Here is a 15,682-nt window from a genome sequence, read left to right on the forward strand (position 1 = left end):
TTTTTATTTATCTAAAATGAAGATTTTTGGTTTAAAAAAAATAAACACAGATTTTATTTTAAATATTGGTACATTAAGAAAACATAACAAAGAGAACAAAAATTTTAAGTCGGAGTAATTTTTTCGCACCCCCATATCAAAATCAGGATACGCCACTGGTGGCTATGGCATGACTTTGATGACCGACAACAAGTTTATATGGCTGAGGCATGACTTTGATGACCATACAAACAAGTTTTTTTTGGCTAGAATATGACTACTATTCCACTGTTATGGACACTCTTACTACTAAGTATATTATCTCAACTATCGTTGCATTCAACAAATTTGAAAATTTGATTCAATGCCTACAAATATGAATCGAAATCAAATTCAAAGCCAATGATATATCCTTTCAGCCACTCCACTAACAAAATCATCAAATCTGACATTAATTTGTATGTTCAAAATATGGGGCAAAATCATCAGAAACAGAGAAACCAAAATTCATTTCTCCATGGCTGCTAAATCATATTCAGTGTGCATCAATATTTGCTGAGTTTTGTGAATATACAGAACAATATATTCACACACACAGCTGTAAATATGTATATACAGATTCAGCAAAACCAGTTGCCAAACTAGGTGACTTCTTCTCCAATAAAACAACACAACTTCATCAAAACAAAACAAACAATGCCATAGAAATGGAGAAAATAAAGGATCAGCCTTTATCAAAATTACCAATAGGTTAACATGTACAGCAACAGCAGTGCTGGAATAAAATGTCAATACCAAACTATTTTATACTATAATTGAACATACTACCAAGTACCAACAACGCAAAGATCAATAGAAATAACATAGAACTTCCTATAAACATGTATGCATATACTCAATCAAGAAACCTACCACCACGATTGCCTAGATTACACTGTGGTGAAAAGCTCCTCATAGGATGAGGGTTCACAGGAATATGCCGCCTGATCAGTGGGTCATCACCATGTGGCGGCTTGTCCCCTAGAAACCGCGCTACCCTTTGAAACATGAGTGGATTGGGATACCTTCTCCTCCTAGGCTGAGGCCAGTTCGGCACCGGCCAATAGGGTGAAGCTCTAACTCTGTTCGCAAGGCGCTGCAGCCTTCCCGCCTGCTCCAAGCCGTCGCAAATGCCTTCTTCCAACTCACGTTGGCTTCTTTCATCTCAATGACGAACTCCTCACAAAACTTGGTCTTCCACAAGTCATCACTCGACCCCATATACCTCAGCTCCGAGCACACAGCTCGCTCTTGCTACATCAACACCAGGCAAGGATTCCAAGATTTTCAACTTGAGCTCACTTGGCAGCCGCACGGAAGCAGGGAGGAAGCTCCAAACCGGTCTCCTCGCATAAATCAATCAACAATGGCAGCGCCAGATTATCCTTCACAGTCCTCCAAAACCTAAACACCTCCTTCTCCGGAGATATGCCTGAAGATTCTCCATTTTCTCCACCTACATTCTCCATCGCGCCACAATTCGCCCACACAACGTTCAGAAAAGGAACCAATTCATCCTCGTTCAATCGAACCCCAAAATGCCGGCCTCCTTGGCTGATGATCCATTGTCTAATGTACCATAAACATTCAAGTAATTCCCCAAATTCTGAAATTTCAAAACCACACGCTTAATAGCTTCATCGGAACCAACAATACTCTCACGCAGAGTGTAGGACAAGGAAACCCTAAACAGACCCGACGGCCACTCGTTGCGCAATTGAAAACCATCAACCACTGCATTTACCCTCTCATCAAAACCTACAAATCCAGACTCCAGCATAACCGCATGGACCGCGATCACAATCAGCTTGTGATCGCGCCCCCATCGTCGCCCAACTCCGCCGCGAACACCTTCCTAAGAAATCCAGGCACGGAAAACGACCTATCTACAACATCATCCAATTCATGACCCATACCATCAATTTCAATACCGTCGTCATCGACTTCCATGTTACTCGCATCCGTACCTAGGGTTTCCCGTTTATCAGAATCAAGCATAACGGAATCGGAATCATCCGCTTCGGGGAGCGTAATTTGGGGATTCGAACATTCGGCATGATTAGAGCGAGGCGTAGGGGTAGAGTCGGTCACCTGCGGTAGGGTAATTGGGGAAACGGAAGCGGTGGCCGGCGCCGGGTCTTCAACGGAGAAATATATAAGGTCGCTGGAGGCGATTCCGAGAGATAGGAGGGTGTCTGCGCCGTCGGATTGGATGTCGTCATTCCGATTAAGAGAGAGGCGGATTGAAGCAGGCGATGGTGAATTGGGGAGGGTTTGGGAGAGAATTTGCCGGAGTTGGGGGAGAGTGGAGGAATTAGGGATTTCGATTTTTAGGGTTTCTTTAGATTCGAATGATCTGAGTCTGAGTCTCATGTTTGCAGAGACAGATGGGATGAGTTTGGGAGAAGAACTGTTCGTCGTTGTGTATATATATATATTGTTAATTTTATTTAAAAATTTAAAATGTTATTAATGTAAATTTTAATTTTAAAGCATTGTTTTTCGTCGTACTTATCTCTAAAATAAATTATTAATCGAATCAATAATAATCGAGCTACAACTATTTTCTTAGAAAAAAATTCAAAACATCTAATTTTAGTATTTTACCATGTGATAACTTTAACATTTTCATCTTAAAATCAACTTCTCCATATATAATTGGAAAAATTTGATTAACCAGAAACAAAATTGTAAATTTCTTGACGTACACAAAATAAAATAAAATAAAAAATACTGGACTTGAAGAGAAAAAAAGAAAATAAAAAAAAAGGTTCTAGTACGTTATAGTTCAATAAAGGGTTTTTGGCTTTTTAAATCAAAATCTTTTCCCAAATTCTGGTTTTTCCCATGCACTACGAGATTTGTTTTTAAAACCACGAACTTTCATTTCGTTAGAATTTTCCCAACCCGACCCGAATAGCACATTTCCGACCCGAATAGCATAATTCAAAATGTTAAATTTGTGTTTTGTTTATTCAAAAGTTGTCATTTGTTATGTAATAATTGTGATTGTATGTATTATTGTGCCAAATAGTATCCAAGTAATGAATTTAGTGACAAATAAGGATTAAAATTGACATGTAGACAATCCGGTTTTAAGTCGTTACTGGCCATATGGGAGAAAATCCTAGAGAAATGAAAGTTCGTGTTCAGCAAAACCGAAATTCGGGGAAAGATTTTGGTTTAAAAAGCCAAAAACCCTTCAATAAACTACTGTATAATTTAGCATTTCATAAGAGAAAATTTAAAACAATTATAACTTGCTTAATATAAATCCATATTTACATATCACAGTATCAATTTAAATTTTTTTTGTGATAAATTCATTTTAATCATCCAAAATAAATTGCATAAAAATGAAAACAAACATAACCTCAGCGGTTTTTTTATTAATTACGATTCTCAATTAGACATTTATTTCGTAACTTAATCATAATTAAAATTTCAACCTCAGCAATTTACTTACACATACAAATTCTCCAACTCCAAATACCTTTCAAATTGGACAAATTTTACTTTACATTTATATACAACATAGCCAAATAAAACCAATTTCCAAAAAAAGAAAGGCGTAGCATTCTTGTAGCCACGCTCTTATCTCCTTCTCCGAATACAATTTCCTACATTAATTAATCATAAAATATTGACCGTCCGATCACTTTGTATCTACTTATATACCAAAACAAGTCTCACAACTTTTGACCTTACTCAAAAAATCCAACACCATGGCCAAAACCACCACCATTTGCACACTCACAACCCTCCTCTTCCTCCTCCTTCTATTCTCCTCCCACGCCACTGCCCGGCCGGGCCCCGCATTTCACGACGTCACTCCCATAGAGAATCATCACTCTGTGAGCCTCGCACATAATAGTAACACATGCATGCACGTTTTTATTAACGTTCTGTTTTGTATGTAAATTTGAATTTTATTAACGATGACGACTTGTGATTTTTTTAGGATCAGGACGGGGAGAAGGAGGCGGATCGAGATAACTGCGTCGGATTGAAAGATGATGAGTGCATGATGAAGAGAATGGTTGAAGCTCAACTTGATTACATCTACAACCAAAACAAGAAGAAGCCGTGATCCTTATATATGCAAGTATGCAACCATTTTCAATAATTTATGTTATTGCTTCAGAGATTAATACAATTTTGTTTTCATATGGATGTAATAAATCTCCTTATTAATAACGTTTAGTTCTTTTTAAAATTTGAATCATTTTTAATATATGAACTAAACCAATTGACTCTATGATTCGAGTTCCTTGTTCTTATTAATTCAACCCATCCTTCAAAAATGGTTCAAAATTGATCCAAAAAAATGAACATAAGTGCACGCTAATCTAATTTAAATCAATTAATAAAAACAATGCTCGAAGTCTATAATAAGTGATCCCTACAATTTTTAACTAGATATAGACTTTGTCGAGTGAATCAAGCCACCAAAGTAAGTCTATAATAAGTGATCCCTACAATTTAAGTAGATATAGACTTCTCTGGCGATCGAGCTAGTATAGGCTGATTGAGTTTGTCCATTCGACAAATCTATTTACGTGTGCCTTTTTATTATATAGCGACACAATATACACAAACATGTAATTAATGGGTTAATATCATGACTTATCGTGTTCGCGTCTTTATCAGATTGACCCAATAATAATACAATAATTTTCGAATGGTTCAGGTCGCGTTCGAGTAGCCCATTGATAATAATACTCCTATTACTTTTATTTTTATTCCTTGTATTTTTATTGCTTTATTAACTTTAGGATTATGTTTTATTTTCTTAGTTTTCAAATGCCGCCTTCATCACCAATTCCACAAGTGAGTGAGTGACTACATCCCTCTTTTCCTTGTCCTCACTGCCATAACCACCACAATAACACTACCAAGTCCTATATCCCCACAATACGTCTAGATCATTTCATTTTATTGATCGTGCAAACACCGTTATCTCAACTTATGAGAGACGAGTTTAAGTTTTGCGTCTCTAATAAAGGCGTGTTACAAAGATAATCAAATTGGTTGAATGGTGAAGGTGACAAACATAAGTTATTGTAGTTGTATTGGCTTGAGTTAGAATGTCTCATATGCATTTTTTTCAAATTACTAGTACTAATTTTAATGGATTTCAAAAGCAAAATAATACCAAAATGTGATATATGAGAGTCTAATTGGTCAACTAGTGCAAGATCGAAAATAAGCTGATTTTATCACTTCAGCAATCCAACTGTCTACGATTGAATTGATGTGTATTCCTTATGCGTCTTCATCAGAGACGCGAAATTAAAATTGCCACGCATTTAAAGGCGCGAAATGCAAACAAATATGTTTGGATATGATCTTAATGAATTGAGTTGTTATCAAGTCGACAAAATAACAATCCAACTCTAACTATTTATAAGCCTAATTACTAATAATCTAATATGTCCCACCATTTTTAACTCGGTATAAATCACTTTAATTGTTTCACTAACAAAATAATGAGTGTTGATAAAATCCATGTTTATGGCGCCAAATTTTATTACTGTTGACAGATATTTCCCGCCTCAATCAGCATTCCCTCCTTTTAAATGCCTTCAATCAAATGCGCAATTAAATAAAACAAAAAAAAAATAAAAAATGGAAATCAGCGATGAAAACCTAAAATCGGAGGAGGAGAAATGCAACTACTGGCTGCTGAAAACGGAGCCGGCGGAGTGGTCTTGGGACGACCAAGCCGCCAACGGCGGCTTATCCAATTGGGACGGAGTGAAGAACAAGCAGGCGCAGAAGTATATGAAGAGCATGAAAATGGGGGATCTCTGCTTCTTCTACCACTCCGGCGCCAAATCCCGGCGCGTGGTCGGCGTGGTGGAGGTGGTGCGCGAGTGGTACGACGAGGCGGAGGCGGTGGACGTCAGGGCCGTGGGGGAGATGAGGGCGGCGGTGGGGCTGGCGGAGATGAAGAAGGAGTTGAAAGGGGTGGAGTTCGCGCTGTTCAGGCAGCCCAGGCTGTCCGTTTTGCCGGTGGAGAAGGGGGTTTGGGAGAGAGTTTGCCGGATGGGAGGTGGATATGGGGATGATGAGGATGATGGTGATAAGGATAAGGTGTTTGATAATATGCCTCACTGAAGATTTTGGTTTTTGATTGATTGCCTTGTTAAGGTATTTTTGTGCAAAATTGCATTCGGACTTTTACTAGTTTAGTGTACCTACTTGACGAAAGGTTTGATCAAATGCCAATGTGCGATGCTGCGGAAATAAGAATCGAAGTGGTGATTATGATTAGCTTAGGTGTTTGATGATATGCAAGATTTTGCCTTTTTTTTGGCTTTTTAAGTATTTTGTGTATATTTTGGGCAGCATTCAAGCATTTTTTTTGCGCGAAATTGCAATGGTTTGTGCACCAACTTGATGAAAGGTGTTATCAAATGCAAATACCATACTCATTTGTCAACGAGACAAATAGACTAGTTTTACTATTTTGGGCCCTACAAAATTAGACAAAGTCTAAAATTAAAATTTTTTCAACAAATAATAATCTACGCATCATTTATAATGTGGACTTATAATCTACTAAAATTCATTCCACTACTTTTTTTCATCTCTTTTTTACTTTACCAAATTTCACATTAAAACACGTGTTATTTATAAGTTTGTCAATTTTCACCAGCAAGAAATAGATGAAAAAGAAGAGTGTTAAAAAAAGAAATATTGCACATCTTTTTATTATGAATGTTCAATAGATTTTTATTCGAAAATTGTGTTGTAATAAATCATTTATTTTTTAATAATTAATCATTTCCAATTATATAGATTTTATTTTTGTAGATACTACTATTATTAGATTTTCCTAACAAGGAATATTTCCTATTCCAAAAGAGTATGCTTAATTTAAATTTTGTGTGTCCTACAAAAATATGCTTATTATTTTTTTTGAAAATCACTTGTTATATTTCTATATTATCTTTCTAACTTATTTTTAACTAACAATAAAAGCTTAGATCATTTCTCTGCTCTCTACTTTAACTTATTTACTAAAGTGTCCCTATTTATTATTTAATTAGTAACTTTTTAGTATTTATGGATCATCAAACTAAATACTATGACTATATGAAGAAGTTTGTTTCTTATGTTTTTTTCTTAATTCTTGTAAAATTTTCTGTCTAGCTATATAATTGAGACAAAATGGAATTTAACATCATTAATTCATTTTTTTACAGATTTATTGAAGCTCTTAAAAAGATAGTTTATGGTTGAAAATTGAAATGTACATCCATTTCTCAATTAAAAAAAATTAAGAAAGACACATAAATGGAGTGAAAACGCGATTTCAAATTATATTCCATCGACTTCAAAAGTCGCTGAGCGTTGTTTCAAAACCCTGTGCGAAGAATTAGGAGAGCCAGAGGCCGCGCCGGCGATAAACCCTGCCGCCGGAGCTCTTCCAATGCAAGTCATAAGCTGTAATCCGCGGCTCTTCAGCCTAATCAACCGCTCAACGCAGCATTTCAATCTGCGCCCATTCTCCTCCTCTTCATCATCCTCAGCCTATTCCAGCCAGTCACGCGGCGGACTTCCTCGATTCTTCTCCGAAACCTTACCTACCATTAAGGTACTTCCACTCCCCCAATTTTCACCAGCAATTGTGCACGTTTTCGTGTGCACACACTGATACACACGGCTTATTGTTTAAGAAACTGCATTTGTAAGCGTTATCGTGTTTCAATTTTGTAGGGTGGTGTTGTGAGAGTGAAAGGCGACGAGTTCTGGCACATGACCAAAGTGCTAAGACTAGGAATCGATGATAGGTAATATGACTTCCGTTAATTTTGGTTTAATCTCGTAGTCAAGCTCAATATATTGATGAATTGGTGATTTTTTATTGATTTTGTGGAATGAATCTGATTTTGATAGCTTACTTGTCTTCATTCTCACCTCTGTGTTTTATTTGCATTATGCACACACTTTAAAGAGTAAGAGAAATGAATAATTGCTTAAGAGATGTCCTTTTTTTGAGCTGTTCCGATTTCTGAGTCTGTCGACATTTTTTCTCGCAAATTTGGATTACACGAGGTGATTATCAAATCACTAAAAGTTATGGAAAAGGAGAACATGATTTTGAAGAGAAGAGATGTTACACATTCGATTTATTTCTAGGGATGTGGAAGCTTTGAAGTTACTTGTCTCTAATTCGGTATCAATATGGTATGATTTATATAGATCTTTACATTGCAAGGGTAGAGCTATTTAATGGAAAGGGCGGTCTCGTTGAGGGGCGCATAGAGAGTATTGATCGTTCTGGGGTGGATTTTGAAGCAGTGGAGAACCCAAAATTAGTTTCTCAACCAACCACTCAGTGGCACGTTTTCGCTGCGTTCAGTGAGTTTCTGGAGAACTTGTTTACCTTATTTCCCCTGTGTCTTGGGATTCTATATCTGATTTACGTTGTTTATTTAAGGCACTCTCAAGGGAGGGAGAGCTGATTGGCTAGTGGAGAAATGCACTGTATGAACTTCAGCTGATGGTAATTTTCGTTTAATTTGTGGTTTTCAGAGATATTTATTATATCTATTTTTTCTTCATTTTGTGCACCACAGGAACTTGGAGCATCCAGTGTGACACCGTTGCTAACTGGACGCTCTCAGTCAATTTCAGAAAACAGGGCTGACAGACTGCAGCGAGTTGTATTGGCAGCAGCTAAGCAATGTAATATACTATGATGCTGCTTTCTTTCTGCATTGTTTTCTTTCATATTAGGTCATTATGAAATCATTTTCATGTTTTGAATTTTATTTTGTTCATCCAAACTACCTTGTATATGTAGGTCAACGATTACATGAAATGATTTTGAAGCCTCCCATTGCAGTTGGTGAACTTCTACCTGTTGTAAGTGTATTCTGTAAAATCATAGTAATTTAGTAGTGTTTGACTGATGAGTTTTGTCTAACCTTTAACTCTGTTCTCATGTTTCATGTTGTGCTCTTTTCTCTATCCTCTATTTAGGTAGCTAATTCAAGATTAGCATTTTTGGCTGCGGCAGAGGCTACTCCCGTTTTTAATGCATTAAGCTCTATAAACAAAGAACCTAATGGAATCATTATAATTGGCCCTGAAGGAGGTTAGTGACTAATACATTCTATGTATAATCCCACCCCTTTTTGGATGAGGCTATGTTTAGTCCTTTGCTCTTTTTCCTCGATCCATTATGCACAAATAATTAATAAAGTCCTTTCATACGTAGACTTCACCAAAGAGGAATTGAACTCGTTAAGGGAGGCTGGAGCAATTGCTGTTGGTCTGGGCCCACACCGTTTGCGTGTTGAAACTGCTACAATGGCTCTCCTTTCTACTGTGATGTTATGGTCCGACTGCCAGGAATTAGCAAGCAATTAATTGCACTTCAGGCAAGTTCCTTTTCTCGATATGTATGTCATACATTTTTGACATGTCTTATGTCAAATCAATATGTAACTCTAGAACTTCCATATCAATTCACCTTTCTTGACATGACATAAGCTCTTAACCTTGTACATATGCTTGCAACTTGTCTAAAGTATACCAGAAAATTTCTTGCTTGCAATCAAACCATTCCCTTGTGTAGTTATGTATCCCTCTTGTTCTAAAAAAAGTGAAAAAAATAATCCTAGTGTCATTATATGCCCGCTTGAGTCGAACAAGTTCTATCTCAATTGTGACCGGACACACATACTCAAGGTGATGATGAAACTGAAACTGAAACTGAATAGGGCTCTTTTTGTTGATAAATGAACAAAAATTTAAAGCCGCATCACAGTGGTCTCGAATTCGAGACCCTTTGGCATCGTGCATTAACTGCAATACCACTAGGCTAACACGCACGTGGATAGGGCTTTTTGGATACTTGTGATGTCGTTGTACTTGGAACTGATATTTGTAACAACCAAAGGTTATGTTATTGAAATCCTAATATGAACATCTTTGGCTTTTGAGAATGACAGAAGGAAACGTCACATAATTGACTTATTTGTAGGGAATTTAGTGGTTTGCCTTAGTTAACGGTCTTCTACGGAGTCTACAAAGCTCTATTTTCTCTCTCTTATTAATTTCTCACTCCTTCCACTCATTTTCACATTAAGAACATATGTTTATTATTTTGCAAAAATTATAATTTATGAACAATTATTTATTTTTACCCTTATTTTCTTGGTTTACATACTTTCACAAACATTAGATAAGGTTATTATATAGAAAAAGAAATATTAAAACAGTTTAAAAACTTTCTTGTTGAAAATGATAGCGCAAAACAGCAGAATTTCAGCGGCAGACTTTTGCATATAAGTTGAAAAAAACTAGCTATGTTTGATTAAATTATTTTTACGACGAATGGTTTTATTTCTTTCCAATATTATAATGTATACCCATTTGAGTGTTTTGACCTATTTGATTAGTATAATGCATTATTGAAATGTGGAATTGGCTTAACCAGAGAAGGTTTACCTTGGGTTTCTTCTCTTTGAAAATTTCACCGTCTGAACTTTGAACAGAATCATTCATTGAATGCTTACTCTATCTTTTTGATGACTTAGACGAATACTCCCTCCGTCCGCCATTAAGAGTCTCATTTCGAGCACGGATATAGTTTTAAAAGAAAATGGTGGAAAAAAGCATTACTGAAATGTAGGCCTCACCAGACATATATGAATTTAAACGAATGTTGGAATTTAGCTAATGGAAGGGACCCTATTACCATTTATGGTAAAAGTGAATCGGGACTGCTATTTGCGGATGGACTAAAATGGAAAAACGGGACTCCTATTTTCGGACGGAGGGAGTATCATTTTTGAGTCACTCGCCCCTTAAAAGGCCTTATAAGAGGGAGGGTTATCCACACTTATATAGAGGAGCTAGGATCATCACCAAGTCGATGCGTGACAAGATTTTAATAGTTTTAATAGTCAAAACAAAAAATATTCTCACTGTGTTTTCAATTACCGATACTTAAGTTATGTTTTTTTTTTCGCAAAATTGTCTCTTAATTACTGTATTATTGGTGTTATCATCAATGAATAGGAAGAAAGGGAGTAAAAAAAGAAGAAGAAAGAAATGGTTAAATTTAAAAAGTAGGGTTGTTTGGATTTCAAACCTAAAAATTGACTACGAAGTGTGGCTGACTATTTACTCTAGTTAGTAAAAGTGGCCATTACAATATTGATATATATTAATGGAGTATAATTTTTTATTGCATTTGTTTAATGTGTGTACATCATATATATGATATGCATTGACTTTGTTGAGCAGAAGTTAAGAGGCCAAAGGCATGTGGTGTGTATTGAGAGATATCATCAAAGTCACGACTTTGAAAAACCGATACTGTTATTTACACTTTCTTGTGAAGTTGACATTCAATAGATGTGTTTGCTAAGTTTCTACTTTCATTTCATAACAAATAATTCTCCCACTATTTTTCAATCCCCATTTATGTTTTGGTTGACATCTGAACAAGTGTGGAATATGCTTTTCCTCATTTGAAAAATGAAACTGTATCAACTTGATTACTTGTATATCTTGTAAAAATAGTCTCTTGTATATTTATAAAAAATTGTTTTGTAGACATCATGCTACAATATATTATCCTCAGGACCCGTTTGGTTTTACGGATAAGATATAACAAGATAGTTATGATGAGATACTCTAAGATAGTGTAAAGAATCTTGTTTTAAAACTTATTCACCTACTATGCCGTATGACTTATTTTTTGTACTCATAATATATTTTTACTCATTACTAGTTACTACTATCATTATATTTGAAGTGTGATTTTTTTCTCCACCATAATACAGTAATTGTTTTTATTAAAATCACATTCCATTTGGCATATTTTTAAAGGAGAAAGGAATACCGAATATGTAGTGCTTTAAATAATGTTTGTATGGGTGAAGACATGAATGATAGGAGTTGTACTTGTCAAATTTAAATGACGTGTGGGTAGAGCGTAGAGATATGACTGCTTAATAATGGTTCAAATCTTTTTGCATATAATTATTTTGTACTATCATATAGTAGTAGTAATATTCTCTCTCTCTCCATTGATGTTTATTTTATTTCACCTATATGTGAGTGGATATATGCATATTTTGACACGAGAGGATAAGATTACAAATGATGACTTGATCGCACACTGAATTCGTTTTCTTCATTTTGCACTATATCTATAAGAAAGACAATCTCAATTTTTAACGGCAAAATGGCAAAATCACAATTTTAATGACCATTCAAAATTTGGATTGCAAATCACAAATTTCAAAAATTTAAACGGATTTGCAAACTTTTATTACTTCATGAGTTATCATTCAAATAGTAAAAAATGCAAGAGAAACCAGAATTGGTCTCTTCCAATTTTGCAAATCACAAATTTCAAAAATTTAAACGGATTTGCAAACTTTTATTACTTCATGAGTTATCATTCAAATAGTAAAAAATGCAAGAGAAACCAGAATTGGTCTCTTCCAATTTTACAAACAATTAGCCGTTATTAGAGCATCTACAATGGCTTTAGGCCAGCTACAGGCTAGCCACTCTCTCTCTGCCACGTCATCAGCACTAAAAATTCATCTGCTACATCATCATTTTAATCAAATAGGCTAGCCACAATAAAAATAATTCAAAAAACAACTACATTTACGGAATTAAATTTACGATAAATTACGGAATTAAATTTACGAGACATATACGTGGAAAATTCATTAATTTCATTTAAAAAAAAAGTACATTCATTAAAAAAAAAAAAAAATTACATAATAAAGAAAAAAACTATCGCCGTGCATCCTTCCTCCGTGCCCACAACTCTTCAATTAAATCCTTTTAGAGTTGAATATGAGCATCAACTTGGCGCATGTCGGCATGTGCCTGGAGACGGCCGGTTTCATCGTGAGGTACCCCCCTTCGCACGTTGGGGGTGGCATACGCCCGTGGCTGGACCGTCAGTACGCATCCCGGTATCGTCATTCGTTTGATTAGTCGGTTATGCGCCTTCGTCTTCGACGATCATGTTGTGCATGATAATGCAGACGTACATTATATCATTAATGCATTTGACATCCCACAAACACGATGGACTCTTAATTGTCGCCCATCGAGACTGGAGCACTGACCAAATGCGCGCTCCACGTCCTTGCCAAGGGCGCCGACTCCTGCTCTCTTCCGCACAGTAGGCCTTCCCGTCATCATTTGCGTGCTCCGATCGTCTTCACAAAGACAGTACTTCACCTAGGTATATCCCATCCAGCATGCTAAAGAGCCCATATCATGCCGCTGCCGCTGGGTCACAAATGAGACGACCGCACCGAGATGCCCCGACACTTCGTCAAGAGGCGACGAGTCGAGACGCTGAGGTCGTTGTTCGACCCGGCTACCCTAAAATACGCATGCCGATCCACAGTCAGTAATCGGCTACGGCCTCGAGGATCATCGCGGGATTCTTTTCCTTGTAGCCTGGCCGGTAGGCCCTCCTTCCTGTGCAATGACGCTTCTTCCACTCCCACGCATACAATCTATGTCGCTTAACATCCCGGGGAACCCATGCTTCGCCCCGTGCATCTGCATCGATCCTGACAATCTTGGGGGTAGGGCTTCGAAGGTACCGATCATGGAAAATTGTAATCACGCCGACAAAACCGCATATCTCCAGCAAATGCCCACCGATGTGGAGGTAATTTCATCCCACATGTCTTCCGCGCCTCCGTAGGCTGATTGTTGCCGTGCACTTTTGAATAGCTTAAAAGGCCGGGGTCTACCAGCCCGCATTGCCTCGTTTAAGCTCATATATCGGACACTCCAAAGCGTCAACGATACACATAAACAACTCCCTGTGCATTCTAAAACGCCCGAACATGTTTGCGTTAAACCGCGGCTCCGGAGCGAAGTAGTCAACATATAGCCGCTGATGTGCAGCTTACGCATCCCGATCAACCATCGTTTCGGCGGTGGACAACGGGTCGAGGGCGAATGCCATTGCTTCGACCTTTTCGTATGTACTCGCTCTATCTCGCGGTCCGTGTGAAGCCTTCCGATAGCCTTCGCTCATCCTCCGATCGTACTCCTCAAAGCATCCCCACCACTACCACCACTACCACCACCGGCAACCACCCGCGTTACTCATCGCTCGATGTTGCTCTTGTACAAAAATTTAGAGAGAAAACTCGTTAAAATAAGTGGTGCAAATGAAAATGAAACTAAAATCGCGTATATATAGTGTTTCAAAAATTTTCAAAAAATAAAAAATAAAAAATTGCACAGGCCGATCGCTCGCCGATCGGCACACCACAATGGCGGCGAGCGCCTGGAAATCAGCGTGCGCTCGCCTGTTTTTCGCCGAAATGCCGCTAACCGGTTCCAATGGTTCGGCTAGCCGACCGGCTAGCGACGCGAATCGACTAACCGGTGCGCTAGCCGCCATTGTAGATGCTCTTAGTTCTTACTATGAGTTAGTTCCACCTCTAGGAATTTGGTCAATCCTTTGGTTATAGTGATATGAAAGCTATAATATTAAATTAATAATAACACAAGATGTTGCCGCTATTTTTGGAGCTTATAAAATAAAATGTCACATGAGTATGACTCACATACAATTTATTTTTCCAAGTAAATACCGAAAATTAAAAAATAAACGTGTCATGGTCAAGGTGAGCATGCCATTCACCAAACTAGGATAAGAAGATCCAAAACCTATAATAATCTATATTTTATTATTAATCATGTTCCAATAATACTATAATCATCATATTTTCAAATTCATAAATTAATAAGATTAGAAAAGATAAAATAAACTACATTAGTCAATGTGCGCACGCCACGACCACGTTATAAATACCTCTACCAAACTGAAACTCATTTCACATTCCACACTCTTCAAACGCAGCACCGACTGCCGTTTCCCTCACTCTCACCTAAAATTCCGATCCAATCATCGGCGTTGCGCTAATCGGAGACGAAATTACGCGGCGGATTTTCAATCCGATCGATTCGCAGAAGGAGGAGCTTCGTTTCGGTGTGAGAAATGGCGAATCAGTTGGGGAATTTGGTGGAGGTGATAAGATCGAAGGTCCGATTGCTGAAGAAGTCGTCGAACTCGAAGAAGAAGCCGTACATAAAAATGGACAAGAGCGCGAGTGTGAAGGTGGAGATCCGCAGCCGGCAGGCGAGGAAAATCATCGACCGGACTCTCAAAACCGCCGATCGCCCTGGCAAGAAGCATCTCCCCTGATTCCTCGCACTTTTAATTAATTATTTGTATTATGTATAGGAGTTTGGATTTTCACAGCAGATGCCTCTCTTTGGTAAACTGAATCAGTAGTCAAAATTGCATAAAAAACTGTTTTATTCTCTTGATTTGAATAATCTGATACATATTTGCTAATTTTGCTTCGGCGGAGTATTTTGAGTGTTTCTGGTTTCCTAATTTGAATTTTACTTTCATCGGGATAGTGAAAATTTTGGAAACAGCAATTGTTTTGATTTGTGTTATTAATTTACTGTTTGGATAGAGATGATTAATTTTGATTAATTGCGCATTTGAGTGTGATGTAACGTCAAATTCTAATTTATTCAAATTGGAATTCACAGTGCAGTGTCCAACAGTCCATTCAATTCAATTAATTAAGTGTTAGGTGACTACTTTTGTTTGAACCTTTTTTAT

General features: G+C 37.3%; 4 protein-coding genes and 1 pseudogene across 6 annotated transcripts; 4 read left to right on the top strand and 1 right to left on the bottom strand.

Moving 5' to 3' along the window:
- Positions 1-687: 687 nt before the first annotated feature.
- On the bottom strand, positions 688-2,409 carry LOC125199984 (annotated as a pseudogene).
- A 1,331-nt stretch (positions 2,410-3,740) lies between these two features.
- On the top strand, positions 3,741-4,199 carry LOC125199985 (phytosulfokines 3-like). Its single transcript, XM_048097806.1, has 2 exons — positions 3,741-3,872; positions 3,980-4,199. The coding sequence occupies exons 1-2, from the start codon at positions 3,744-3,746 to the stop codon at positions 4,106-4,108; spliced, it is 258 nt and encodes an 85-aa protein (XP_047953763.1). The 5' UTR covers positions 3,741-3,743; the 3' UTR covers positions 4,109-4,199.
- A 1,428-nt stretch (positions 4,200-5,627) lies between these two features.
- Positions 5,628-6,426, top strand: LOC125199992 (thymocyte nuclear protein 1-like). Its single transcript, XM_048097812.1, has one exon. It carries the CDS (start codon positions 5,647-5,649, stop codon positions 6,136-6,138), a length of 492 nt encoding a protein of 163 aa, XP_047953769.1. The 5' UTR covers positions 5,628-5,646; the 3' UTR covers positions 6,139-6,426.
- A 944-nt stretch (positions 6,427-7,370) lies between these two features.
- Positions 7,371-11,483, top strand: LOC125199989 (ribosomal RNA small subunit methyltransferase E-like). Of its 3 annotated transcripts, XM_048097808.1 has the most exons (9): positions 7,371-7,621; positions 7,744-7,817; positions 8,246-8,388; positions 8,468-8,514; positions 8,607-8,715; positions 8,834-8,895; positions 9,013-9,127; positions 9,251-9,413; positions 11,287-11,483. In XM_048097808.1, exons 1-8 carry the CDS (start codon positions 7,457-7,459, stop codon positions 9,400-9,402), a joined length of 867 nt encoding a protein of 288 aa, XP_047953765.1. In that variant the 5' UTR covers positions 7,371-7,456; the 3' UTR covers positions 9,403-9,413; positions 11,287-11,483. The 3 variants fall into 3 exon arrangements, with proteins under 3 accessions (XP_047953765.1, XP_047953764.1, XP_047953766.1); XM_048097807.1 differs by lacking the exon at positions 11,287-11,483 and having other exon boundaries at positions 9,251-9,594; XM_048097809.1 differs by lacking the exon at positions 11,287-11,483 and having other exon boundaries at positions 7,604-7,621; positions 8,230-8,388; positions 9,251-9,594.
- Positions 11,484-14,869: 3,386 nt separating this feature from the next.
- On the top strand, positions 14,870-15,403 carry LOC125199990. The gene has a single exon (XM_048097811.1). It carries the CDS (start codon positions 15,044-15,046, stop codon positions 15,248-15,250), a length of 207 nt encoding a protein of 68 aa, XP_047953768.1. The 5' UTR covers positions 14,870-15,043; the 3' UTR covers positions 15,251-15,403.
- The last annotated feature ends 279 nt before the right edge of the window (positions 15,404-15,682 follow it).

Source organism: Salvia hispanica, unplaced genomic scaffold (genome assembly GCF_023119035.1).
Source record: "Salvia hispanica cultivar TCC Black 2014 unplaced genomic scaffold, UniMelb_Shisp_WGS_1.0 HiC_scaffold_763, whole genome shotgun sequence".
In the NCBI taxonomy this organism is placed as follows: Eukaryota; Viridiplantae; Streptophyta; class Magnoliopsida; order Lamiales; family Lamiaceae; genus Salvia; species Salvia hispanica.